The sequence below is a fragment of the Sylvia atricapilla genome, chromosome 1 (genome assembly GCF_009819655.1).
Source record: "Sylvia atricapilla isolate bSylAtr1 chromosome 1, bSylAtr1.pri, whole genome shotgun sequence".
NCBI lineage: Eukaryota > Metazoa > Chordata > Aves > Passeriformes > Sylviidae > Sylvia > Sylvia atricapilla.
The window spans coordinates 57,870,657-57,897,703 of NC_089140.1; the positions used below are offsets into that span (position 1 = coordinate 57,870,657).

General features: G+C 40.9%; 1 protein-coding gene across 1 annotated transcript in view; it reads right to left on the minus strand.

Moving 5' to 3' along the window:
* Positions 1 to 27,047, minus strand: part of TPPP (tubulin polymerization promoting protein) — a 75,202-nt gene that overhangs the window by 31,037 nt on the left and 17,118 nt on the right. Inside the window, exons 2-3 of the mRNA XM_066323578.1 lie at positions 13,070 to 13,217; positions 9,717 to 9,722 (exon numbers count right to left, since the gene is read on the minus strand). Of these exons, the coding sequence (XP_066179675.1) occupies positions 9,717 to 9,722; positions 13,070 to 13,217 (154 nt within the window). The remainder of the gene's footprint in view (positions 1 to 9,716; positions 9,723 to 13,069; positions 13,218 to 27,047) is intronic.

Sequence of the window (27,047 nt, forward strand, 5' to 3'; positions counted from 1 at the left end):
GCTACTCCCAGTGGTAAACTTGAGAAATGTGGTGTTTTTATATCATGACACCTGCATTCTGGTAAGACTGTAACACACACAACTTATAAGGTGCATCTTTACAACAAGATGACAGCAGTGTGCCAGCACAAGCCCTTCCTTTCCCAATTAATCTGTAGAGAAACAGTAACGTTTCAAACCAACAAAGATAACTGAGGATGGGCAACAGCTTGGCAGGTTAAAAAAATACCATCTTCTTGTCCCAAAAAACCAATTAAGCAAAATCTAAAACCCCAGTATACAAGGAACAGCACAAATGCAGAGCAAGAAAAACAGTGATCCCATATCTGGTGGTCTTTCAGCCCACAATGGATCAGTGGAGTCATAATATGTAAAATGAACATTAAAGGCAGTAGCTCCAACGCAAACGTTTTTTGTCAAATTGTTTTTTACTGAGTAAGAACTACAGCCTTTTCCTAAGCTGCATGTCAAGCCACTGATGTGGTCCTTCCCACACGTGACAGACTATTACAATTGAAATCCTGTTGATTTGCTGTTGGCAAAATTTCTGTGAAATGGGAGGCTCACCTTGTTTCCAACAATACAAAATCCAAGCAATGTTAATTACTTGCACATTATGCTCTCACTCCCTGAACTGATATACAGATATAAAAGATCAGAGATAAGATGCCACTACAAGGCTATGAAGAACACCACATTTCTCCTTTTTCTTTTCCATCATTCTTATGATGAATGTATATACTAAAAAGAAAACGCGCCGTTCTTTTTAAGGTTGTGTGAACATTTTTAAGGTTGTGCTAAGATGTTTTCATTCAAAAATGTCTTTGTAAATACCAAGTAGAATATACAACAACTTCATATCCACCCTGGACTCCTCAACCAGAAGCAGCTAGTGGGACTATTTATCACAGAATCATAGAGAAGTCCTGTGACTGAGCACTACTGAAAAAAGCCTTGCTCCATCATCTTTGCACTCTCCCTTCAGGTATTTATATACATGGATGAGATTCACCCTTGAGTCTTCTCTTCTCCAGGTTACGCAGACCCAGATCCCTCAGCCTTTCCTCATAAGAGAGATGCTCCAGTTCCTCCATCATCTTTATGGTCCTTTTCTGGACTTTCTCAAGTAGCTTATCAGTCTTCTCCTGGGGACCCTAGAGCTGAATGCAGGACTTCAGATGAGACTTCACCAGTGCTGAGCAGAAGGGAAGGAACACCCTGTTTGCCTGGCAATACTTCTAATGCAGCTGAGATATCAGTAGCATTCCATATAACAAGAACACCTCTCTGGTTCATGGTCAGCTTGGCGTCCATGAGCACTCCCAGGCCCATTTCAACCAATCTCCCCTCCATTCACATGCCCCCCCCCCCCCCCCCCCCAGCATGTACTTGTGTGTGTGTCTCTTTCTCACCAATTGCAGGACTTTGCAATGCTTGCTGAAATTCCTGTCAGCCCAGATCTCCAGCCTATCAGGTCCCGCTGGATGGTAACCATCCCATCTGGACGATCTATCAGCCACTCCTCCCAGCGCTGTGTCATCAGCCAACTCACTGAGAGTATAACACACCCTATCATGAAGATGATTCATGAAGGTGTTAAACAGGACTCGACTCAGTATGGACCCCTGGGGTACACCACTCTTTTCCAGCCTCCGGCTAGACTTTGGACTGTTCATCACCATCCTCAGGGCCCAACCATTTGGCCTTTTTTCAATCCACTTCAGTGTCTGCCCATCCAGCCACTACAGCAACAGTTTGAGGGGTTGTGAGACTCTTATAACAGACCACATCAAGGGCCTTACAGAAGCCCGGGTAGACACTGTACTACTCTCTTCTTCCCCTATCTACTCAGGCAGTCCTTTAAATGTAGAAGTTTACAGGTTAGTCAAGCACAACTCTCCCTTGGTGATCAGCCCTGCTAATTACTCCTGATGACTTTCTTGCCCTTCACATGCCTGGATATGATTGCTAGGATTAGCTGTACCATTACTTTCAGTGTCTTAATATGAAAAGCTTATCTATAGAGATTCCTTTATGAGCTGATAACTTATTTTTAGTGAACAGCCCTTATGAACTGAATGTGCAACCAACTGTTTTTATCAAAATGGGTTTTCTGTTTCTGAACAACAAAACCAACCAGGCAGATTAAACTGAAAGAGCGGCAGCAAGCTCATTCTTCTCTACAACCCAACTGCTCATTATTAATTGCACAAGGATATTGGGAGGCAAATAAAAAAAAAGTGGGGGGGCGGGAGGAGAAAACTGATCATCCTTCTTAAGTGAAGAAAAATGTAGGAAGAAATATAGTGCCGAGCACAAAGGGCTGGATGAGAGTTTCCACATTAGAAAATTGCTACTCTCCCTTCTTTTTCACAATGAATCACATACAAATGTTTCTGCCTTGTCATATAGCAATTCTGCTTGAATTGAATTCTGCTATCTAGAGTAAGTTATATAATCTCTCTAGTTACATTATTCTAAAGGCAATAAATCCCTTGGGGCCAACCTTCTCCCTTTTTTTTTCTGTGAGACCAGAGAAGCCTTTCATTTCCCTCATTTTCATTTGCACATACAGTTAACCACAAAGTTTGCATATCATAGAAGGTGCCCATGAACTTCAGTTTTTTATTTTCTACCTTTAAAAAACTCTCTCTTTAGAAGAAAGTTTTACTTAGCACAACAGAATCAAACTAATAATTTAGTGTTCCAAATTAGGTTTATTAATTTCTTTTGTGCATTTTTTCTTAGCAATTCAGTACTTTTCCTCACTCTCTGTTAGCCTCCACAAAGAAGTGCTGCTAAGACAGCAAGGGGCTTGCAGCATGTGACATACATGGAAAAGATGATGGAATGTGTTTATCAACACTGAGAATAAAAAAGGGAGAGACAAATCTTATTTCTGTCCTCAACAGACTGGTTACATCAGAAACAGAGACAGTTCAGAAGTAAACAATAATGGGCATGATTTGGATGATATGAAATTCCAATTAGACACATGAGAACTTTTCACCACTGTGGTTAGTCAAGCCCGGAAAGAGTGGGGGATTCTCTGTCCCTGAAGATTATCAAAACTTAAAATTACTAAGTCACAGAACAATTTAGGTTGGAAAGAATCTTTGAATATGAGTTTTTATCTAGCATAAATCCCTGTCAAACCAATGCTCAAACAGGCTTACACAGAAACTTCTCCATTCAAGTCCTGAATACCTCCAAAGTTCCATAGCCTCCATGGGCAACTTATTCCAGTGTTTGACCACACTACAGGTAAGTAGTGTGGTCAAACAAAACAAAAGAATCCAACATCTCATCAAAATTCTGTATTACCAGTAGTCCAATTTCTATCTGTCTGAAATAGCCATTAAACTAAAGACAGGAAGTGAAAGCTGTAGTCCTTGAACTCTGGAAACCTTAACAAATGCCATATTCCTCCCTTGACCTTTGTCAAGAAAGACAACTCTGCAAGCTTAGCAGATTTTGCCTGCTACTTCAAGAGAACAAATGAATGAAGGAGCAGTTTACAAAGCAAGCAACACAATCCATTTCATTATTTCTTAGAATTTGAATTACAGAAACGTATTATCAGCCCTTAGGAAAAAGAAATTAACTACAGTAAAAAGGAAATGAGTACAGAAGTCAAGAACATGTATTTTGTATCTAGTAGTTTGCTGAAGAAAAATATATCCACTGAAAGCTCTGCAGCTGCACTGGCCTGGCTTGTTTGCAGCAGGAAAACTGCATGGATTTCATCGACTCAAAAGACCCCATAAAATCAACTTATGTGTCAAAAGGCCAGACACATCATATGAAGCTACTGCCGCAATCATGAAAACAAGGTAACAGCGTGAGACTGGAAGATTTCCCACACTTTCAGGTCTTTTCCCTCCAGAACAAAGTTGAGGCAAAGAAGAGGAAAGATGATTCACTGCTGCCAAGGGAGCATTCCTCACTTTCTGTCAGCACACGTTACCATCCTTTCGACAAAGCTCACAGTTCAATACCCAAGCAAATGCCACAAAAGCTTTGCAGCTGGCACAGTGCAAAGGGCTCCATGAGCGGGGCACTGCAGCACCACACCCCTGCAGCTGCACAGGGCTCACTTCTTCAGCACCACAATCCCTGGCAAGCTTGCGGGAACTCTGGGCTGGGCAGCTCGGCACACAGCATGGCATCATTCCCAAAAGCTCTCCAGAACCAATTCCTGAGAAGGAAAAGCACTGAGAAAACCTACGGGACTTCAGGAATATCACACGTTCAAAACAGACACCGAGTGCTCTAGCTCCATCAAGAGAAGACCATGTAACATCCAGCCCTAAGGGCAGATCAGGTGTTGCCCATTTCGCATCTCAAAGATACCCCTTCCTTTCCTCCTCTCTAAGACTAGCCCCTTAACTCCAGTTCTCCAGCATTTCAGCAGTTCAAGTCACTACATGGTCCCAATTCACTGGATCTTGCAGCCTGATTAATATGATCTTCCACAAAAACAGTGTGCCAACACTTCTCTGAGGAGGAGTTTTTCATTCTTGGTGGTGAAGGCAAAACAGAAAGGGAAATACATTAGAGTAGTTTGTTTATTTAAGTGAGGGTGTTGCTGAATCCTTCTTCAATTTAATGTTACAATCAGTCTTTAATGAGACTCGTTCCAAAGCTAGATGCTGTCAACATAAGTCTTTACATAGAGGCTTTACATAGAGGCTACAATCCCCCTTCCTCATTCTTTCCATGTATTTCCTGAAGAGCCTCTATTCATCCAGTGCAGCATTCCAGTTAGAAGACCTGTGTTAACAAACCTGCACAATCCCAGAGAACCGCATCTCTGGAACTAATTTGCCCTGCTTTCCCCATACTATATGCTTTTGTGTGCAGGTGTTAGAGACAGACCCCATGTCCTGCTGCACTTACAGAAGGGCAAGAACCTCCCTAGTCAGGCTTGTCATCTAGACATATCTGCTCTGCCCTTAATGATCTTTCATCTTCAAGTTATGGTAACCTTCTATAACTGGTCTAAGTCTCCTCAGCAGACTAGTAAGCCTAGTTTGTAAAGATACTCTTGTTCCATGTTTAGATTTATTCCCTCCCTGCTGAGTAGCCTTTTGTTGGGGGTTAGATTTCTTCCCTTTGTCCTTACAAAATCTTTTTGCATAAGTTGCTAGGAAAAACTACTGGGTACTTAAGCAAAACAAAGTGGCCAAAGTCTGGAAAGGAGTGTAGCACCCGGCTACACTTCTTTTGTCTCGGGGAGTTTCTCTCGGAGGGGGAAGATACTGTGAATTATGGGGGCAGGTAAAGGACGGGACTGGGGGTAGCTGCTCCCTCTCGCTCTCGACATCAGAAGAAGCACAGACGAGCTGTTCCTCAGTGCGGGGAGAATTCACTGCCAGAGTCCGATCCTAGGGAATTGTTCTGGGTTGACGCTGTCCCCTATCCCATATCTAGACTACATTGTTATGTCTAACAGCTGCCCCCCTCCCTCTTGGCGGGGCCTGCCGTTTTTGCTGCTTGCTCTCTGGTTCGGCTGCTCGCTTGGCCTGCTGCTGCTGCTGCTGCTTCTCTGAAGCGCTGAATCCCTTGTTCTATGGTCTTCCACTGGGTCTGCTTGCATGTAGAGATCGTCTGCACACAGGTATCTTTGTGCCACACTTCACCAGGACTCGTTCCCAGAGACTGCAAGGGGTAGCCTCCCTCATCATTCCTTGTCAATAAACTGGTTTTTTCCACTTTTCCTCCAAGGTATTTTCCTTCCCGAACCCAGGGCTGGGAAGGGTGGTGGAGGTTCCATTTTTAGGGGACTCCTTTTAGAGTTCTCCCCTAAATTATTCCAAACCAGGACATTTTCTTGGTGCACTGGCCGTGAAAAAACCGATTTATTGACAAGAAATGATGAGGGAGGCTACCCCTTGCAGTCTCTGGGAACGAGTCCTGGGAAGCGGGCATCATTGTGTGTGGGAACACTGCAGCTGAAGTGTTGAAAAAGGAGAGAAGATCATCCAGATTCTCCTGGAAGCTGGTTTTGCTATCAGGAAGAGCAAAGTTAAGTGACCTGCTCGAGACATCCAGTTCTGGAATTAAGTGGGAAGATGGACAGGTCAGATTCCCACTGCTATCATCAATAAGATCACAGCGATGTCGCCACCAGCCAACAAGAAAGAAGAGACAAGCTTTCCTAGGGCTGTAGGCTTTTGGAGAATGCAGTTCCAGAGTACAGCCAGATTGTGAGCCCTCTCCACCTGGTAACTCGCAAAAAAAAACACTTTCAGTGGAGCCCTGAGCAGCAACACGCTTTTACTCAGATCAAACAGGAGATGCTCATGCGGTAGCCCTTGTCCAGTCAGGACGGGACCAGATGTGAAAACGTGCTCTACTCTGCAGCCGGGAGCCCATGGTCTGTCATGGAGCCTTGGCAGAAGGGCCTGGGGAAACTCGAGGCCGACCACTGGGATTTTGGAGTCGAAGTTACCGAGGGTCTGAAGCCAGCTATACTCCAACAGAAAAGGAAATTCTAGCGGCCTATGAAGGGGTTCGGGCCGCCTCAGAGGTTATAGGTATGGAAGCACAAACTCCTCCTGGTACCCCGATTACCAGTGCTAGGGTGGATGTTTAGAGGAAAGGTTCCCTCACCCCACCATGCCACCAGTGCTACCTGGAGCAAGTGGATTGCCCTCATTACACAATGCACTCAAGTGGGGAAATTCAATCGCTCTGGAATTTTGGAAGTAATTACAAACTAGCCTGAAGGTGAAAGTTTCAGTGTTGCAGATGAAGAACAAGAACCAGTGACCCGGGTTGAGGAAGCTCTGCCATACGACCAGTTGCCAGCAGAGGAAATATGTTATGCTTATTCACTGACGGTTCCTGCCGTGTCGTAGGGATGGGTCGGAGGTGGAAGGCAGCTGTATGGAGCCCCACACGACAGGTCGCAGGGGTTGCTGAAGGAGAGGGTGGATCAGTCAATTTGCTGAACCTCAAAGCCATTCAACTGGCCCTAGATACTGCAAAGAGAGAGAAGTGGCCAAGGCTCTATCTGTACACTGATTCTTGGATGGTAGCCAATGCTCTGTGGGGGTGGCTGAAGAAATGGAAAGAGGCGAACTGGCAGCGTAGAGGAAAACCAATTTGGGCTGCTGAGAGTGGAAAGATATCACTGCCTGGTTAGAAAACCTACCTGTGAATATTTGCCATGTAGATGCCCATGTCCCCAAGAGTAGAGCTAATGAGGAGCAGCAAAATAATCAGCGGGTAGATCAAGTTGCAAAGATAGGAGAGGTGAAGATAGATCTTGACTGGGAGCACAAGGGAGAGTGTTCCTAGCACGATGGGCCCATGATGCCTCAGGTCACCAAGGCAGAGATGCCACCTATAAGTGGGCACGAGACCGAGGGGTGGATTTAACCATGGACAGCATTTCTCAAGTTATGCGTGACTGTGAGACATGCGCTTGCCATTAAGCAAGCCAAGCGGATGAAGCCTCTCTGGTATGGAGGGCGGTGGTCTAAGTACAAGTATGGGGAGGCCTGGCAGATTGATTACATCACACTGCCTCAAACCCGCCAAGGCAAGCGCCATGTGCTGACCATGGTAGAAGCCACCACGGGATGGTTGGAAATCTACCCTGTGTCTCATGCTACAGCCCGCAACACCATCCTGGGCCTTGAAAAGCAGGTCTTTGGAGGCACGGCACTCCCAAGAGAATTGAGTCAGACAATGGGACTCATTTTAAAATAATCTTATTAAAACCTGGGCTAGGGAACATGGTATTGAATGGGTATATCATATCCCCTACCATGCACCAGCTGCAGGTAAAGTGGAGAGGTACAACGGGCTGTTAAAAACCACCCTGAAAGCATTGGGTGGGGGGGTCCTTAAAAATCTGGGAGGAGCATTTAGCAAAAGCCACCTGGTTAGTTAACACTCGAGGTTCCACCAACCGAGCGGGTCCTGCTCAGTCCCAGCACCTTAATGTAGTAGATGGAGATAAAGTCCCAGTGGCCCATGTTAGAGGTTTGTTGGGAAAGACAGTATAGATCAACCCTGCCTCGAATACAGGCAAACCCATCCGTGGAATTGTCTCTGCTCAAGGACTGTACATGGTGGATAATGCAGGAAGATGGAACAATACGACGTGTACCTCAGGAAGATCTGAATGTGGTGTAGGATTCGTATGTGCTGAGTGTTTCTACCATTGTCTGCACATTAGATCAGTCAGACATGAAACAGAAAGAAACGTGTAAGTGTCAAAGGTCTGAGCAAGTAAGATGGACGGAAATGTGTAAGTGTCAAGGTCTGAGTAAGTGAGATGAAAGTTTTTATTGTGTGTCCACGATATGGGATAAAGGGTGGAATGTTCTGGGTTGACGCTGTCCTCTATCCCGTATCTGGGACTACATTGTTATGTCTAACAGCTGCCCCCCTCCCTCTTCGGCGGGGCCTGCCGTTTTTGCTGCTTGCTCTCTGGTTCGGCTGCTCGCTTGGCCTGCTGCTGCTGCTGCTTCTCTGAAGCGCTGAATCCCTTGTTCTATGGTCTTCCACTGGGTCTGCTGCATGTAGAGATCATGTGCACACAGATATCTTTGTGCCACACTTCCCAGGACTCGTTCCCAGAGACTGCAAGGGGTAGCCTCCCTCATCATTCCTTTGTCAATAAACTGGTTTTTTCCACTTTTCCTCCAAGGTATTTTCCTTCCCGAACCCAGGGCTCAGGAGGGGGAAGGGGTGGTGGAGGCTCATTTTTAGGGGACTCCTTTTAGAGGTTCTCCCCTAAATTATTCCAAATCAGGACAGGAATCTACACCCTGTCCTTCTGGGACCTCCCGCAGTTTCAGCTACCACCACAGAGCTTCTGATACATCTCATCCACCAGCCCAAGATTCCTGCTCATTCCTGCCATTCCAGCTCAGTGCTCCTCAGAGTCATGCAGGGGCACAGGGATCAGACTGCCCCAAGGTTCTGTGAAGCAAAGCCTCTCCTCCATCCCTTCCTGTCTCGGCCAAGAAGGATGTCACAAGATTCCTGGTTCTGTTTGTTGTTAATGCCACAGTTATTGCTGTTGTTTGCCTTGTTATACATAGTAGTAAAGAACTATTATTCTTACCCTCACATCCTTGGCGTTGAGAGCCCCTTGATTTCAAAATTATAATAACTCAGAAGGAGGGGGCTTTACATTCTCCATTCCAAGGGAGGCTTCTGCCTTCCTAGCAGACACCTGTCTTTCAAACTAAGACAGCCTCATTTCTCTGGTCCTACCAATCTTCTTTCTCTGGTCCTACCATCTTCAACAGAAGCCATACAGTCAGTCCACTTCTACCCAATCTTTCCTCCTCCTGGGATTGGCAAAACAAGATCTGGGCTCCATACCCATCAACCTCACCCCTAGAGCTCTGCAGTTCCTCATTATATGCTCCAGGTTACTTCCAGAGCTGGACTCTGGGCACCAACAAGGAGGAGGAAGAAGAGGTCCATGTTAGGAGGCTGGACAAATCTTGGCCATGCATCTACAACAATCCCAAACCCTAGCACCTACCAAGCAATAAAACTCCTGAGACATCAGGTGAGATCAGAAAATACATGCCTTGATCATCCACAAGAAGAATCTTCAGTAATTTTCTGTGACTGGTACCCATTACTCGTGACTCATGGTACAGAAGTGTTGCCAGAGTGTAGCATATGGAATAGGCAAGTGTAATAGCACATGAGATATTCATGATGGCAGAATCTTCGGCGACTGTTAGCTCCTTTCCAGATTTTCACTAACACACAGCATTATGCTAAGGCCTGATATAACTACACATCTATGACCAGCTCTCATTCAACCAAGAATCCTTAAAGAACCTGCCTGTTCCCACAGTGCGAGATAGTGCTGGTCAACACTGTCACTCATTTTCCCCCTTTTGTATGAGCACTAAATTCAAGCTCAGTTGACTCTGATGGGTCTTGTTGATCCTCACCAGTGCTCAGCATACTATTGGTACCCTGAAATGAAGAACTGCAGGTGGAACAGATCTGTGATTTTGTTGTCAGAAGCCACAAGCTTTCAGCCTTCTCTATCTCAATAGCCTCTGTCTACTTGGTCTCCAGCTGTCACTCCTTCCTCACCTTGTGTAGCTTGGCTCTCCACAAATACCACATCAGTCTTCCTCTTCATCTTCTCCCACCATCTGGAATCTCAGGACCTTTACCACAGCATATCTCCCACAAGAGTGGCCACCACTGCCCTGACCTCCAGGAAGACACAGGAGCTCTCTGAACCATGCAACATGGATGCTCTATTAGGACTTCTTCCTAATAGAGCCAGGGACTCTGGTATGCTAATGACAGTTCTGCAGACTTCAACATGTTAATGTGTGTCCATGTGCTGGACAGCAGCAGCAGATGCATGTCCAGACCATGTCCTGCAGCTTTTTCAGACTACCACTGTATAGTCTTCAAGCAGAGGTACACAGTCTTAAGTGGAATCCCTAGGCCTCTTTGCACTTCTGCTGCAACAACTGTTTCGTCTCATTTACCACACTCTGTGGGCTCCCTTGCTTTTGCCCTAACAGGCTTCCACTCTGGCTTCCTTGCTCTTGCCCTAACAGGTACATTTTGATGAGAATATGATCTTGTCCACATCAACATCTTCCTGAGCACCCATTATCTAGATTTAAAGTGCTGCTGCTGCTGCTGTACTGCTCTGCCATCCATACTCCTCACCATGAATCTGACTGGATTGAGTCCTAAAAAATCTGATCTGGCTTTAAGTTAGCACTCTTGTAAGCAGAATGTTTCAAGGAGATCATTCCTAGTGTCCTTGCACTTGAAACTGTTTTGCATTTCTATGTCAAGGACCCTCATGAATATATACTGAAGTTCAGCTGGTTTTATTTTAACAGCAAACAACGAGCAAAGCATGGATCTGTTCCCCAGGAGGTGTAGAAATGCATTCAGCATTGTTACGGCACACAGCTCTTGGTACAAGAAAAAAAAGAACTTCAGTTTTGCTCTTTGTAACCTTTGTGTAGGAATGAGGACAATTAAGAGGGCCTAGACTTTATTTACATGTCTGTTTACAAGCTGTCGAAGTTACATGACCTGCACTGTATATTCTATTGACAGATCCCTACCAAGTGAGCTAATAAAGCCATTGGCTTCATTAACCCTTATCACTTTCCTGTGTTTTTCTTCCTGTGTGACAAAGGTAAAGCATACATGTTCTGTTCCAAGATTAGAAAGCAGCCTGAAATTCACTTGGTTTCAATGTCTGGCTGCTGAGCCTTCTCAACCACATTAAGCACAAGCAGGATTTTTGTAATTCTACAACATTCTGCAGAAGACAAACAGAAGAAGATAAAACAAATCTTCTATCACAACATCCACTAAAAGCCTCATTGTCTGATGTGAAGGCAAACTTTCCAACTGTCCTGCTGAAGGAGTGCTTTCCCAGGCTGCCATTTAGTCCAGACATACTGTCCCTGCTGCCTACTTCCCCAAAATACCTAGTACAAAACATAAGAAGCTAACACACAAAATTCCCCATGTGCTACTGAAGCATTCTTATCCACAAGCTTCCCTTAATCACTTAAAAGCTTGTGTAGAGATTTCATATCTGCACTCCTGGGTTGCAGGAGGAGAGTGACCATGTATTCATTTATTTTTATGTCTTTAATTGCCAAGTTTGCAAGTCTTTTTTACCATCCAGGAACTAAATCAGCATGAGAAAACAAACATGGAACTGGGTTTTACATACACTTTGGTTTACATACGCACACTCTCAGCCTGCAATTGCCCTCTTTTTTAAGCTCTGCCTCCTACCCCTTACTTTTCCAGATAGCAGAAGATGATATTCTGATCCCCCTTTCTTCACTTCTTCAGCTCTCCCAGAACTGCACATATTGAACAGTCAAGCCTCACATCACTGGCTTATATTCCCTCTCCACTCTCCTGCTGTTGCTGGCATACTTATATACCTCTGCAGAACCTGTATGATGCTACTTTGCATCTCATCCATGCCCCCCCACAAAAAGAGACTGCTCCCTTAGTAGCAGACACTGATCATTTCAATGTCTGCCTGCTGAAATATCAAAAATGGAATCAGGAGTGAGGCCTAGAAAAATGTATACCATTGAAGTAAGAATTCCTTAACAGATAAAGAAGTTATTCAAATCTATTAAGATAAGTGAAGAACAAAAAGGAAGGCTCAATATTTTAAGTATCAAAATTACCACTTGTTTTAAATAAGAGTAGAAGACTAATAAAATAAATTCTTGTAAAAAGCTGACTTTCTTTACAACTCCAAAGAGATCTTTCCACTTGATATTTACACTGTTCATTTGTAGAGAACCAGTTTCTGAAAAGATCATATTTTCATTCACAGCTTTACAGGCAAAATTCAGGCGGATCACAAATTTTAAGGAGATAAACTACACCGACAGAACTATTCAAGCTGATGGTAAATACTCCAGTATTTCCTAAAATACTGGATAAAAGCTTGCCTAGCCTGGGCACCTAAAAGCTTATGTACAGTACACTTTATAGCTTCTTTTTCACATACAAAGCTTAATACCAGTATTTTAAAACTAAAAATAAAGAACACCATAACTCTGACAGACTTGCAACAAACAAGAAACAAAGACCAGACCACATGATAATTATTCCAAGATTTCCAGTGTTTTGGGATTCACATAGTGTAATTAAATGTATTTTAAGATACCTTTGCTTTTTGGTATTTCACAAAATATCTTACACCTTTTTATTGAGGCTCTAATGTCATTCTACTCTTTTTGATTTGGATGCACCACGCTTCATGAACATTTGATTGTTCTAAGCAGACACAAGAGCTCTGGACATTCCTGAGGTGCTACCAGGTGGTAGTACAATTCCTAGAAGGAGCAATGACAGTGCCACACAAGAACACATAGTAGTGCAATACTCAGTTGTTGCACAGTCTTTGCTCCCATTCTGCTTAGCGATTGCTGCCTTTAGGCTCACAGAGAAATTGGATTTGTGCATTGTAGAGGGAAGCGGTGAACATAAAAACACTGCAGTAGAACAAAGGACAGGTAGAAACAATCTGTCCATTAGATCAGTAACATCCCGTTACTCCAGTTAAACCTGGGCCTTTTCCTTCAATTAGTTTATACATTTCCTGAAGTGCTTCCTCATCACTTTTGCCTTTAAATCGCTTCTTGGAGAGTTCTTGAAGAGCTTCCTTAAACTGCTCAAAAGTAATAGTTCTTACAGACTTTCCCCTGTTGAAACACACAGCAATTGAAAGAAATTACAAGAGAGCACAAAAAGCATTTCAAGAATAGCAGAATGGTTTTCAGTATACCACAGTGAACAACAGAACACAGCAACAGAACAGGAAGGCCCATGCAGCCCATTTATGGTGTCAAATAAAACATATCCCAGGAATACCACTTTATTTTTATATGTACGTCAGTAGGATGGCACATCATAGACTTCTCTTGATGAATGTTCAGAAATAAAGAGGAAATAAAGGCACTGGGTCTACTGTCAAAATGGCTGCAGCTCCCGAAATTAAATACAGTCTCATTTGGTTGATGACTTATAAAGCCTGCATGTGTAAGACAAGAACTGAAGTATCTTAGGTAAGTCTTTTATTTACTATTTTTTACTCCTCTTTGAATACTTGGTTATCATATTATTTATAAATCACTATTCATGTATTCACAAATAAATTAAGAATGATTCTGCTATTGCATAGTGGCAATATGAAAGCATTTAAAAACTTGAAATTCCTCCTCAATTGAAGACTGACAAGTTTTTAAATGACACATTTAAACTCAATACTTGTTTTTCCTTCACAGACTGTCATTTTCAAAAAAACATTTAAAGGTACACAGAAAACACATATGATAGTCTGGTAAACTCTAAACCTCCCAGAAATTTGGAGCTGAATACTTAATGTAATTTTCACTAATAGGAAGACCATATTTTCATATAGTAATTACATACTTATATTTAAGTGTGGTGCAAATTCTGATGATTGGGAAATTCATACTTTACAAACACCAGTTTACACTGTCATTCCTGCAGATCTTATTTGGTCCATCACACCAAAGGTTTCAGTGGATAGAACTCTTACAAAACTTTCACTACAGTGATGTGTTTTAACCAAAAGGAGGTTTATGCATGTCCTGGTTTCTAGTATTTTAAAATATTCAGTTTAGGCAGGAGATAACATTGTGGAGTATGTACTGTTCCAATCAATTCCCTAATATTAACCTAGTTTTAGTGTTCCTCATTTTAAAATTCAGGTATGAAGCAACAGCATTAGTGAGTTTACTCACCATTAAACACAACCCAACTATTTTAGTTGTTATGAATTACAGCAGACACAAACCACATCTTTTCCTGTATTAGTAAATTACAGATTCTCTAATCTTTTGAATAAGAATTTACATTCCAAAATTTAGCCATATACTTTGAACTAAAATTCAGCAGATCAAATAGATCAATTTTCAGAAAGATGTATTAACACTTAGGCTGATATAATCTTAAATACTATCATCTTCAGAAGGAGAAGATGTTTACAACATTACAAAACTCTTGAAGTTAAAGCAATATTTGAGAGTACATGTTGCTGGAAAACATGCTACTGCACAAGTTTTTGTTTACTACGTGAGCATTTTTTTTTATGCCAATTTAGAGAACATTTCAAGCAAATCAGAGGAAAAAATAACCAAGCACCACCACACAACCCAGACCAGTCCTTTCAACAGAGACAGTCATTTATATAGGAATAAACAACAGATGCTAGGATAGACAAAGTGTGCACCAGCACAGAAATCGTGGGCTAGAAAAGCAGTATACAGAAATCTAAATTTTAATCAAGTGTCAAAAGACTATTGTGAAGAGCAACTCAGTTATATGTCATGGATTTATCTTTGACCTTCTCTAGACACCTTCCTCAGTGGTCAAATCCCTCTCAGCTGAGGAATGCCTCCTCTAATGAAAAGGAGAAGTGAGATTTCTGGTTTAGCAACCAACAGTTAGGAAGTGACTCCTACTTCAATTAACTAAACAAAATAAAATTTTATCCCAGGCTTTTTAAAACAAAGAGAAATTGGTTATTCACAACAAAATTCAATACTAAGGGAACTCTTACATAATTGTTCATTACTGGCATTCTTATTTTCAATGCAGCCCAACATATGTAGCAAATGTCAACAACCTCCACAAAATAAAATTGATGTGTTCTTTGACCAAACACTGCTGTTGCAACTACTTGTCTGCTTTCGGTAAAGCATGTGCTGGAGTATCTCACAGAATTAGCTGGTAAAAGAACACTCATGACAGTAGAAATAAAGAATATAATTGAGCATTTCATTAATCAGAAAGACAGGTGGAATAAACTGCAATTAACTACCTGGAATTCCTCCAGGATTCTCATTAATAGGATGAACATCCTTGTTCTGAAGAAACATGTCCAAGAACTTTCAAGCAGCGCAAGAGGTCAAGACTTCATTTTGTTTGCCTCTCATTTAAAAAAGAAAGCACTGGCCATCAATGCCAGGTTTCAGCATAACAATACTCTAAGGCCCTAAATTCTCTGCAGACTCGCAGCCAAGTCCAGCGTAAAGGCAGTTTTCTGTAGCACATAGGTTTAGCTTGGATCGCTAGTCAGGATCATCACAATGGAAAAGAGATGATCACTTTCAGCAAAACCAGCAGAATTCATGTATACTTATTTATTTTTCACAGAATATTCTGAGCTTGAAAGGTCCCACAAGGATCACTGAGTTTAACTCTAGGATCAAACCCCATGACCTTGTCATTATTAGCACAACACTCTAAACAAACGAATGATCTCAGGGTTTTATTAACACAGGAAGAATTTTTGGTTTCACACTTATTAAATAGAAAAGCAGAACTTTTTTTTGTGTGGATTAAAAGGAAAAATATATAAATATGGCTGCCAAAAGGAACAAGAACATTTGGCCTAAGACAGAGGTACACCTACCTCTCTCATTTGTTCTTTTTCCTTTTACTTACATGGGGCAAGGAAATTAGTGGATGTTTCCCCTTCAGCTTAAGGTACAACCACAAATTGGACACACATATGATGTGTAGTAGAATGTAGTATTGCAGCTAGACTCCAAAAGAGAAACAAATGTGCATCGTAGCTGATATTCTTTATCAGCAAACAACATTAATTGGAGCGATGTTAAAACAGGATTGGAAGTGAAAGAATTTTTTCAACTATGTCCCAAGCTTCCTAAATAAAACAGCTTTAATTTTGAAATTTGTTATCTTTTTCTACACTCCAAAAATATCCCCTCTCACTCCCTCATCTATTATCAAATCTACTTGTACAGCATCATATTTAACTCCAAAATTCTTCAGCTGCAATGTATGTCAAGTCTGTGGAAAACCCTAGGAACACAACACGTTCTTGCACTTTTGGTACGTGAGGTATGGTACATGTATGCCATGTACCAGCACCTAAATTAGCAAGCAGCAATCCTACACCCCTCCTGTCTCTAGAGAGAGGTCTCGAAGAGCTCTGAGCAGTTACTGTCATCATGATTACTAACCAGAATAGCATGCTCCCCCCCCCACTCCTCTCTCTGTACAGTCATTGGTCTAATGTATAGGAGACCACTGACTGAGTAGGTAGAAATGACAGAGGAAAAGTCTTTCAACAAACCTTGATTTACACTCTCTCCAATACAGGTCCACAAAAACACCCTAGGGATAATGACTTGCAAGTACTATTGGATGGAAAATTGGACATGAGCCAGCAACATGCACTCCCAGCCCAGAAAGCCAACAAATGTATCCTGGGCTGCACCAAAAGCAGCGTGTGACCAGGGTGAGGGAGGGGATTCTGCCCCTCTACTCTGCTCTGGTGAGAGCCCACTTGGAACACTGCACTCAGCTCTCGGGTCTCCAGCACAGGAAAGACATTGACCAGTTGGACTGAGTCCAGAAGAGACCTACAGAGTTATCAGACTTTCCACATGTGCCCACTACATACTGGGAGACTCTGAATTGAAGTTTGAAATCCTCAGTTTGCTCTTGGGAGCCCAAGTTCACCTACATAAAAGCATCAGTTCTGCATCTGGACATTAGCACAGTAAAAAAAGTACAAAGTATCAAACATTGGCTCTGCCATGAAGAAAAGTTGGGAGAGTTGGGATTGCTCAATCTGGTGGAGATATGGCTCCAGGAGACCTTACTGCAGCTTTTAGGGGGCTCACAAGGAAGGATAGGGGCAGGCTTTTTAGCAGAGCTGTTGTGGTAAGACAAGGTAATGGTTGTGAACTAAAACAGGGTAGATTCAGACTAAATATAAGGAAGACATTTTTAGGAGGGTGGTGGAACACTGCAAAAGGTTGTCCAGAGAAATGGTAGATGGCCCATCCCTGGTCAGACTGGGCTATGAGCAACCTGATCTCATGCAATATGTCCCTGCTCATTGGGAGAGGGCGAGGTGGTCGTGGTGACCTATAGATGACTTGTAAAAGGCTCTCTCCAACACAAACTGTATGAAGAATTATGATACTTTTAACACAGCATAACACACAAGGCTGTCATACCCCAGTTTATTTTCACCATTTTTAATGTCCGGTTCAGATTCAGGAGCTTCCTTCCTTGTACCAGCTTTTCAGAACTCATGAACTTAAGAAAAAAAACCCAATCCATGAGCCCCTAGATATACTAATTCCATTCTATTAAGCAACTGCTACAAAGAATCAGCTTCTTTGTGTATATTTCTAACTTGTTTTTAGAAGCTCATTATAAATATCTTGTTTCCATGGGAATAACAAAACAAATACATTCACTTCCATTTTCCAAGTGTTACAAGTTCAAATTTGTCTACAATTAAGTATGCCAAGGGTAATCACTCAGCTCTTAACATTCATCTCTTAGGTTTAGCATCCCAGACAGTTAGTATAGAAAGAAGATTAAAAACCTGTATGTTAAAAAAACAAATAAATCAAGCCATCAGAATGAAAATTAAAACTGACCAAAAAATAAGACAAAATGGAAAATAGCAACAAACAAGGGAAGGTAGGAGGGAAAAAAAAACGGTTTTTACAAAAGTAGGTGTCATAAGCTTGGCCACTTCAATGAAAAGAACTAAATATATCAGGGACATTAATAATAAAAATTTAAAGCCCTCTACTTCATTATGACACAAAGAAACCTTTATGTTTAGAAAGGATACATTCTTACATACCATTCTATTTTAAGCTCTTCTTACAACAAACAGAATTACTCTAATGCATCATTCTTCAGTGGCAGAAACCATGTTCACGGTACAATAATGACAGCCTTCTGAATCTATGCTTACATTTGGGAACAGAATGAACATACTCTGAAGAATTTTTAGGAAGCTTCCCATCACTTCTTTGATAAGTCTTTCCACACGTGCCTACTACATACTGAGAGACTCTGAACTGAAGTTTGAAATCCTCAGTTTGCTCTTGGGAGCCCAAGTTCACCTACATAAAAGCGTCAGTTCTGCATCTGGACATTAGTACAGTAAAAAAAGTGAAAAGTATCAAACATTAGCTCAAAGAAGACTGGAACAGCAAGTGATGCATTTTTCATCTGCAAATCTTACTAGTAAGAGTGCCCCAAGTTCTTAAACGTGAAATGGATACTATGGACTTAAATACTATTGAATTAAAAGTTGTCCACAATTTCAGCTGAAAAGCTACACAGTTACACTCCATAAACCAAATACACAAAATCCTTGGCTGGTAATTAGAGATCTTTATCCTTACAACACTAAAACAGTTGAGTGTTAATACAACAAAGTTTACAACTTAATAGGTCCTGCTGTAATCTCCAAGCTACCAAAAGTCACCCCCCAATTCCCATCACAATGGGAACACTTTTCTATTTTCTTACACTGAAGATAGGAAAGAAGATGTAGAATTACTGAGAGAAGCTTCTATTTTTGTTACCATGTCAGGGGATTACAGCAGGATACAATAACCAGGACTGTTCTGCTGTGGAAAACTGTCCTCTACTCACAAAGGTCTAAAGAGTATAGCAGGCTGAACAAGGGTCTAGGAACACCACACCTAGAAGTGGGGAGCCCAACAAATGTTTTTGCATAAATTCTGTTTGCAATTCTAAATTCACTAGAGACTTGGGTGTCTGATCAACTGAGCAGTCAAGTAAAACTCAACAGCATCTTTCATTGTAAATTAGAACAGGACTTTGGGTACTTCCTATATTTATTCCCTTCCCAAGGCAGTCTCATTCACTCAGGAAACAGAATGAGGGACCACGCTGGCAAGAGAACACGTGAGCAGCTTATTTGTCACAGTTTCTGACTTACTGGCACAATAAGCCTGATCAGACTACTTCTGATTTGCCACTATTGCTCCCACATCTACATAGGCAACTTCTAACTAATACTAAGAAATATTTCTTACTTATCAGAAGTAAACATTAAAAATTATTCAAATTAATCATATAAAGGCATCACTGAAAACAAGACCATCAGTCACGTGCTTTATCCTAAGGGCTAACTAAAGGCATATTTCCTAATGACATTCAGCCCTGACTTCAAACTTTAGTTGTTACTCTTTTATCTTATAAAGCCATACTAAAAAAAAGTCACTACAGCTGAAACTTACCAGTTTTCATACAAAGATTTTCCTTATTTACCACTTTACAGCAGCAACTTTATTATTATTACTTTTACAGCCCAGGGCATTCACCCCTCTCTGTTTAGTAGAACAGACACTTTCTCTTCCTTGCTACTTGTAAAATCACCAAGGCTTCACTATGTGGTCTATAAACATAATGTATGTCGGTAACAATTCCTAGTGGTACTGCACACCTTGACAATCATAAGGTACCACAGACAAATTCAAATTCCTTGAAGCGAAACAGGTTTGTACCAGTCTCTGCAAAACACAACACTCATCTAACAGATGTATTTTTTCCAAGAATGTTTGCTGTAACATTAGCACCACAAAGTCCAAGGCTGTTTAACCAAGAAGCAGATGCTGCAGGGCTGGTGGTTTATCTTTTTCTTTTGTGGTTTACAATTTTCACTTTCTCCTCTCTGAACAGCTCAGAATTCCTGCAGAACTATCAGCACAACAATTTACAGCCAAGAAGTAGCTAGGTAGTAGTAGTGGTCCCTAGGTAGCTAACCAGGCTAGTACAACCTTGCAATCTAATGGAGTATTGAAGATATCCTCTGAAGGTCTGGTTTTTTCCATCAGTCAATAAAAATAGAATTAAAAAACCCTCAGATATATAGTGCAAAAAAACCTTAAAAATTAAAAAGGGAACATTTTCTTGGATAAAATGGACTAATGTATGATTAACCCAAAGCAAAGGCTTGTGCATAAATTTTAAAAATACAGCTGAAGACAGATGATCAAGCCAAGAAAGCTACTTTAATACTATCAGGGTATTTGCACTGCACTAACAACTCTAAAGAGACATGGTTAAAAGAAATCAAGGTAACAACACTTTAGATATGACTTTGCATCAGATTTCTGCTCAGTTAATGGGTAAAACTGGGATACTGAATTTAGACATCTGTATGTTAATGCAAGCAGGTATAATCTGGCAACTTGTGAGGAAAAAGGCATGGAAGACATTTTCAAAAACATGATCCTAGGAAGAAACTACAACAGAGATCTTCAGGTAAAGCAGTGATCACTTCCGGGACACAGGCACCTCTGAATGCATGGCTATTTACAAGTGGATTCTTTAGCAGGGAAGAGTACAACTGACAACAAAGACATCCAGATGACCTTCACAATTAATCTCTCTAAGACAGATAGCATCTTGGCCAAGTCACAGTATAGCAGTTGGACTACATGGCTTCATATTCCTCATGACCACAAGGGAATGTCATTATCAGTTTTTCTAAGAATGGAAAACAAGCCAAGCCAATGCAAAGCGCGGTACAAAATTCTCTCACTATATCAATGCAAATAGTCATGACTTACAGAAACCTCTCTGGGAGTGGGCCACAAGGGCTGAACACCTCAGATCATTCACTCAGGAACTGAACCTGGAATGGACAGTTTTCTCCATTGGTGCTTTCTGTCACATTAATGAGCAAGGGTAAAGCAGAGTATGCCTAGTTTATTCTAAGTATCTGAAACTGGGACAGTTGCTGAGCTGTGAAAATCTGAAGCAAGAGGACATCAACAGCTCACTAAACCAGCAGTTTATTAGACTTCATTGCAACTTAAATATTTTAGGCTTCTCTTACGAAAACTCTATTTTATGATACTTGAGTTAACACGTCCCTCCTCTTGACTTTTTATCTATCCTATGTGCTTCCTATGTGCTTCAATAATGGTGAAAATTCATTTCCTTTAAAATAAAAGCCAAAAATCAAAAAAGACAACCCAAGTATAGGCTATGAATGAGCCTAAAATAGTATTGGGAAGGAAATGAAGGGGGATTATGACTTCATTATGATGGCAAAACATTACTAAGCGAAAGCTTCCAAAAGAAAGCAAATCCCAGAATGAGTTAAGCGATTAAAGAGATTAAGAGAGGATGAAGAAAAGAGAAAGTCCAAGCGGCCAGTAGGTCTGATAGCTGTATACAGCTTAGAGGAAAAGATTAAATTAGCTAAACAGAATAGCAGAATCCAAATATTTCACATTTGTTTGGGGTTTTCTTCAGTTTAAGAGAACAAAAGTAATGTTACATTTGAATACTTAATCATGAAGATTCATGTAATGGTTAGCTACTGATAAGAAGTATAAGGAAAACTCTGTGAAGCCTGAAGAAAGCATATGCCCCAACTTCTATTAAAGGAGTTTGCAAGTGTATTTGGCATGACAGGCATGGACCAGAGTTTGGAAAAAGACAGAAACATGCTACCAAGTAGTATGAGAGTACTTCAGCTTTTCCTTGTAATAGAAGAGAGATATCCGTCTTCTGGTTGTCAGTCCTGTGGACTCTACCCAAAGAATGTAAAAACTACACACACAACAGATAGAAGACAATAATTCTATCACTCCTTAGAATGCTGGATACTCCTGTGAAAGAATCCAATTAATGACATACAACTTGCAGATAACATTATTTAGTAACATAGAAATACATCCCTTGGGAGGATGAAGGATTAATACAGTTTGACAGCTCAATATAAGTGGAAGTTAAGACACTAAAAGACATGGCATGGGTGAGTGAAACTAGCAGGAATATTAGCCGAAGTACAGAAAGATGAAGGAAATTAGAAGCAATTCAAAAAAGAGGCTGCAGACAGGTCTTCGACACAAACGGTAGGGAACAAACTAGTGCTGAAGGAGAAAGACAATGCCTCAAAATCAGGCTTCTGGCACATATGCTGGTTTCTTCTCTAGAAGGCTCAATTTATTTGCTGTTCTTTTTGTTTCTTGTCATCTTAAGGTTATGGACTAGGCTAGACATAGACACAGACCATAAGGGAAGGGAGCAGAAACTAACCGCAGCGTAATTACCCAATACAGTGCACAGCCGCCAGAGATGCTGCTGAGCATATCCAAAATACAAAATCCAAGAAGATGATGCCATAGTGCTCATTAAGTCAGCCTCAAATAAATAAATTAAAGCAATTCAGAATAGTTGAAGATTTACTAAGCATTCTTAATAGCTAATCACTTCATCTGTCATTCTTCCCTAGCCTGAGCTTACCACACAAGCTAGTGGTAAGAAACTATTTTCATATAATAATACTTACCATTTATCTTCAGAGAGTTGAAAAGCTGATACAACCACTGCAATTTCAAAAGCTCTTTCTGCAGTTGAAGTGCAGCAGCTCAGGGCAAATGCTTTAGAGTTGAGAGGACAGAGCAAAGAACCACACCACCCGTACTTTCTCCACCAGTTAAAGCAATGCTCATGAACATACTGCCTGATAACTCAGAGAAAGAAAAGTAGGATACAAAGATAAGGCATCCTTCTACAGATCACCAGCAATCCCATGTGAGCTGACATGTCTCAGTCACGTCCCAGAACAAAAAAAAACCCAAAACCAAAACAAAAAAAACAAACCAAAACCAGTCTTGGGGTAACTATGATGCTTGTATCCCCAATCATCTGTTCTGTTTATGCTGAATATTAAGTCCTGCACTTTTAAGACTGGTTCCAAGAGTAAAGGGGGGGGGAGTGGGGAAAAGAAGCGTGGAGTTTGTCATCAGAAACTGCACTGCTCCCCTGCATCCTTCAAACAGACTGTGTTTGTTCTGCAGCAGGAACAGACAGTGGGAGAGTTCTCCTTTGCTTTGGATAGCTTTTTTTAGCTAGCTGATGCAGAGAAATTCCCCGGACTGTGGCTTTTCTGTTTCTTGGGAGCTGTTCAAACCTGCTCTGGACTGAGGGCCAGAACAACACCAGCAGCTCACACCTGTGGCCCACCAGGGCTGTATTCCAACACTGGAAGGACTGATAAGAGATTGAGTGAGCCAAGCTACACCTCACAACAAGGACTTTCTGAATTTGCCATCTCTACAGAGTAGTGAGAGGTTTTATTGTTTAATATTTTTTAAATGCCTGTGAATACTTTGCGTGTTAACTAAACAGGTTTTCCACTTTTCTCCCAAGGAAATCTTTTCCCAAACCAGTGTGGGAGGGGCCGCTTGAATTTTTGCTCTCTAGAGGGGCCCCATTCGGAGGTTTCCTCCCAAATTTGCCCTAAACCAGGACACCAGTATTGGGTTTATTTTGATCCTCTCTCTTGATTTCACACCTAGTGTTGAAAATATTTGATTAAAAATAGGGCAAATCAATTATAATGAAACAACACTCAACACAAACACTGTGACAAGCCATGACCACAAGTAATGTCAACGCTGCACGGCCAACATCCTCTACAGCAGAAGTGAATGCATTTGATTCCAAGCCATTAATCCACAGAAACTATATAAAATTGTTCATAAGTATGACTAGAAAAATATTCTCAAGGACAGCTTTCAGATACTAGCTGTTTTTTCAGGGCTTCATCTACATTACTAACCTGAATTATATAAATATATGGCACTCAGAGACAGGAACAGACACAACCTCATGAACTTTTATGCTAGTGCCCTCAGGTTTTTGGTAACCAGTAGCCTTCCTTACTGCCTTCTCTCTACATATAGTATCAATGTTTTGATGGAGTTGACATTCATGGAAGACATTACCTTTTTGATGAGATCAATTAACCAAAAACAGGACATGACATTTGACAGGGGAATAAAATGTGGAATTCTTACAATAGAAACAGTTACATAAGACAGTGCTGTTTTTATTAATGAGACACCGAATAGAAAAGTTTCATATCCAAGAACTAGATATTGAATGGTTATATGGTATGACATCCTACTTGATTTAGAGAAAATTCAAACCCAGGGGGACAAAGAACAAAGGCATTATTAAATAGGACATATTATTAAATAGGACAGTATGATCTTAGTATGATCTTAACTCCTTAAGTCTGAAGATATTAGAGCTTAAATTATGCCTTCATTAAGAACTGAATTGGACTTTGAAAGTAAACCATTGGACAAGAGACAGAATAAAAACTGAATCCAACTCTTCATTATGGAACAACAGTGAGCATTCAAGCTTCTGTCCAGCAACATGTTACTCAAATTTTTTTCTCTTCTCAGCTCTTCCTTAAGATTTTTCCTTCACATTAAAACAAAAACTCTACTTTTATGTGCTACTGACTTTCCTGGAATTTCTTTCTTGTTTCCTTCTCAGATATTGTGATGTTTCAGCAAAAACTCTACCTGTGTATCCTTACACTGTCTAATACTATGAGTGATTTTTAATTGCCAGACAGGAATTTAATGACTACCAAATTTTTTAGGCATTTTTTCCTACACTGAGCCAATCCAGATCAGAGCAGCGTGCAAAGTACAATGTAAAATGGCGGCAAGGCAAAGGGCGAGTACTATGGGGACACATTTTTTAAATCACTATGAAGCTCAAGTAGAAGTGCAAGTACAAGTGAACATTTTCTTGCTTGCTCCTAAGGAGAAAGATGTTTGGGTCAGTTTCCTTGAGGCCCTCTGACAGAACTCCCATCCTAATTCAGAAATTACACTGGTCAATATAAGAAAAGAAGTCCCTGGCTGATGACAAGAAAAATGAAGGAAAAGGGATAACACAACCTTGAATATTAGAGCACATTCACTCTACTGTTCAGGCACGGCAGCTGTTTGTTAATCACCATATTGCACAGGATATGGCAAGTTTACTTGTATTTCTTGGTCAAGAATCAGAAAATGCTGTCTGATAGCTGAGGTAACCAGCTCCAGGACATTCCTCCCTACCCTCCAAGTAAATATTTCCAGTTGCAGACTGGTTTTCAGTGAGTTTTTTGTGAGAAAGGTACAATGCCATTTAATACTATACATAAGAAATATTACACGTATTTTTCAAAAATAGTTTTGCATAGTTATTTCTGAAACATAATTCAAACAAAGCAACACAGCTCATGTACTTGGGAACTGCAGCCAGCTCAGCAGACAAGCTCAGTAGTAAGCAAATCATTGCTTAGTAAAATGCAACTATGGAAGCCAGAGAAGCAGTACTCTAATCCAAGGTGGAATTTTCCTTTAGAGTTTAATTACACAGAACTTAAAACCAAGAGTTTTATCAGATAGTCTCAATAAGAAAATATCATTGTCAGATGGTTTTACAACAGCACCATTCCAGTTTTTCAAAGAATTTCACAGAGTTGGATTGTTTTCCATGTCAAATCACATCTAACTACAAAAGCAATTTCTGAACCCAGTGACAGCTCAATGATGGTGAACTCTCTAAGTAAGAAAGTATGTGTTTGTGGGAGAGGTTGTTCCAGTGATCCTGATGACAGAGAAAAAACATGGATGTATGTATATCTGCTAACATTTTTTGTTGGCAATATGAGAAGGTGGCAGTATTAAAAATAGACAGCTGGTGTTAACTGACACCAGCACGATCTCAGTGTGTAAGAGTCATTGACCATGGCTGGAGATAGAAAGGTGTGAAATCAAGAATGACACACCAAGTGAAAAAAGAGAAACTAACTACAGTGTTAGTCTATATCCGTAGCTCAAACGCAGAGAAAGCCACAAAACTGTCTGCTGTAACAACAGCCAAGGACCAAATCATGACCTTCAAGAAAAGAGAATCCAGACTGCAGTTATGCACAAAGCAGAAACCAGACATTTTCTCTTTCAAAGAAAACAAGAAATGTAATAGAAATAAGGAAGGAACTGCATATTTCTCCCCTACTGGGAGATTGCCTTCCCATATGAAAGGGAAAATTGGAGAGTCACAGCAAAGCTCTAAACATACAGTCCCCAGTCTTGGAGGAATTTCCCATTCTACGTCTGTTTCTTACAAAGGAGATTTCACTCTATGTTAAGCAACAACATTCACAATGATGTCCTGCTCCCCATGTCCTTCTTATCTTCATGTCTTCTGAAACAGCAATTAGAGATGCAATTGTCTGCATCAGCAGTATTCTCATTTACAAAACATAAAGCAAGACAGAAGAATAGGCAGTTTGTGGCCAAAGCAGTCTGTCAAATAGTTCACAAATGAGAGTAGGAGAGTAGTTGAAGAGGTATCCACTTGAAGAGAATGATACTATTTTTTAAAAAGTGCAGATGAAAAATGTTAAGGATAAATTATAGAGCAGCGAAACCCCTGTAACACTTACATATGAGAGCGCCTCGTTTCCACTACAAGCCAGTTCCATATGTCTGCTATTGCCAATGCAGAGAATATTCCCTAGTAAATTATTCTGCAATGTTTTTGTCATTTCTCCTTACCATATCTTGTGGAGATAGTTATCTACCTTCGCACAGTTTAGGGAAAAAATAGTTAATGCATCTAACCACTTACTTTGTATACCTCAAGAGCAATCTCTAGGCACTTTCCATCTTAGCACAAGGTTGCTGCAATTGATAATGCAACCTTCAATCTGAACGAAGATCTCCCTACTAATTATAACCAAGAACAACTGTAGGAAGCCCCAATATACCTCACATGTAATTAGGGCATGCCTGTGAGCTCAGAGACAAAAATATTTCAACATAGGCAAAGTACAGAGTTTTATCCATCTCGTGACAAAAAGCCTCCAACTCTATACA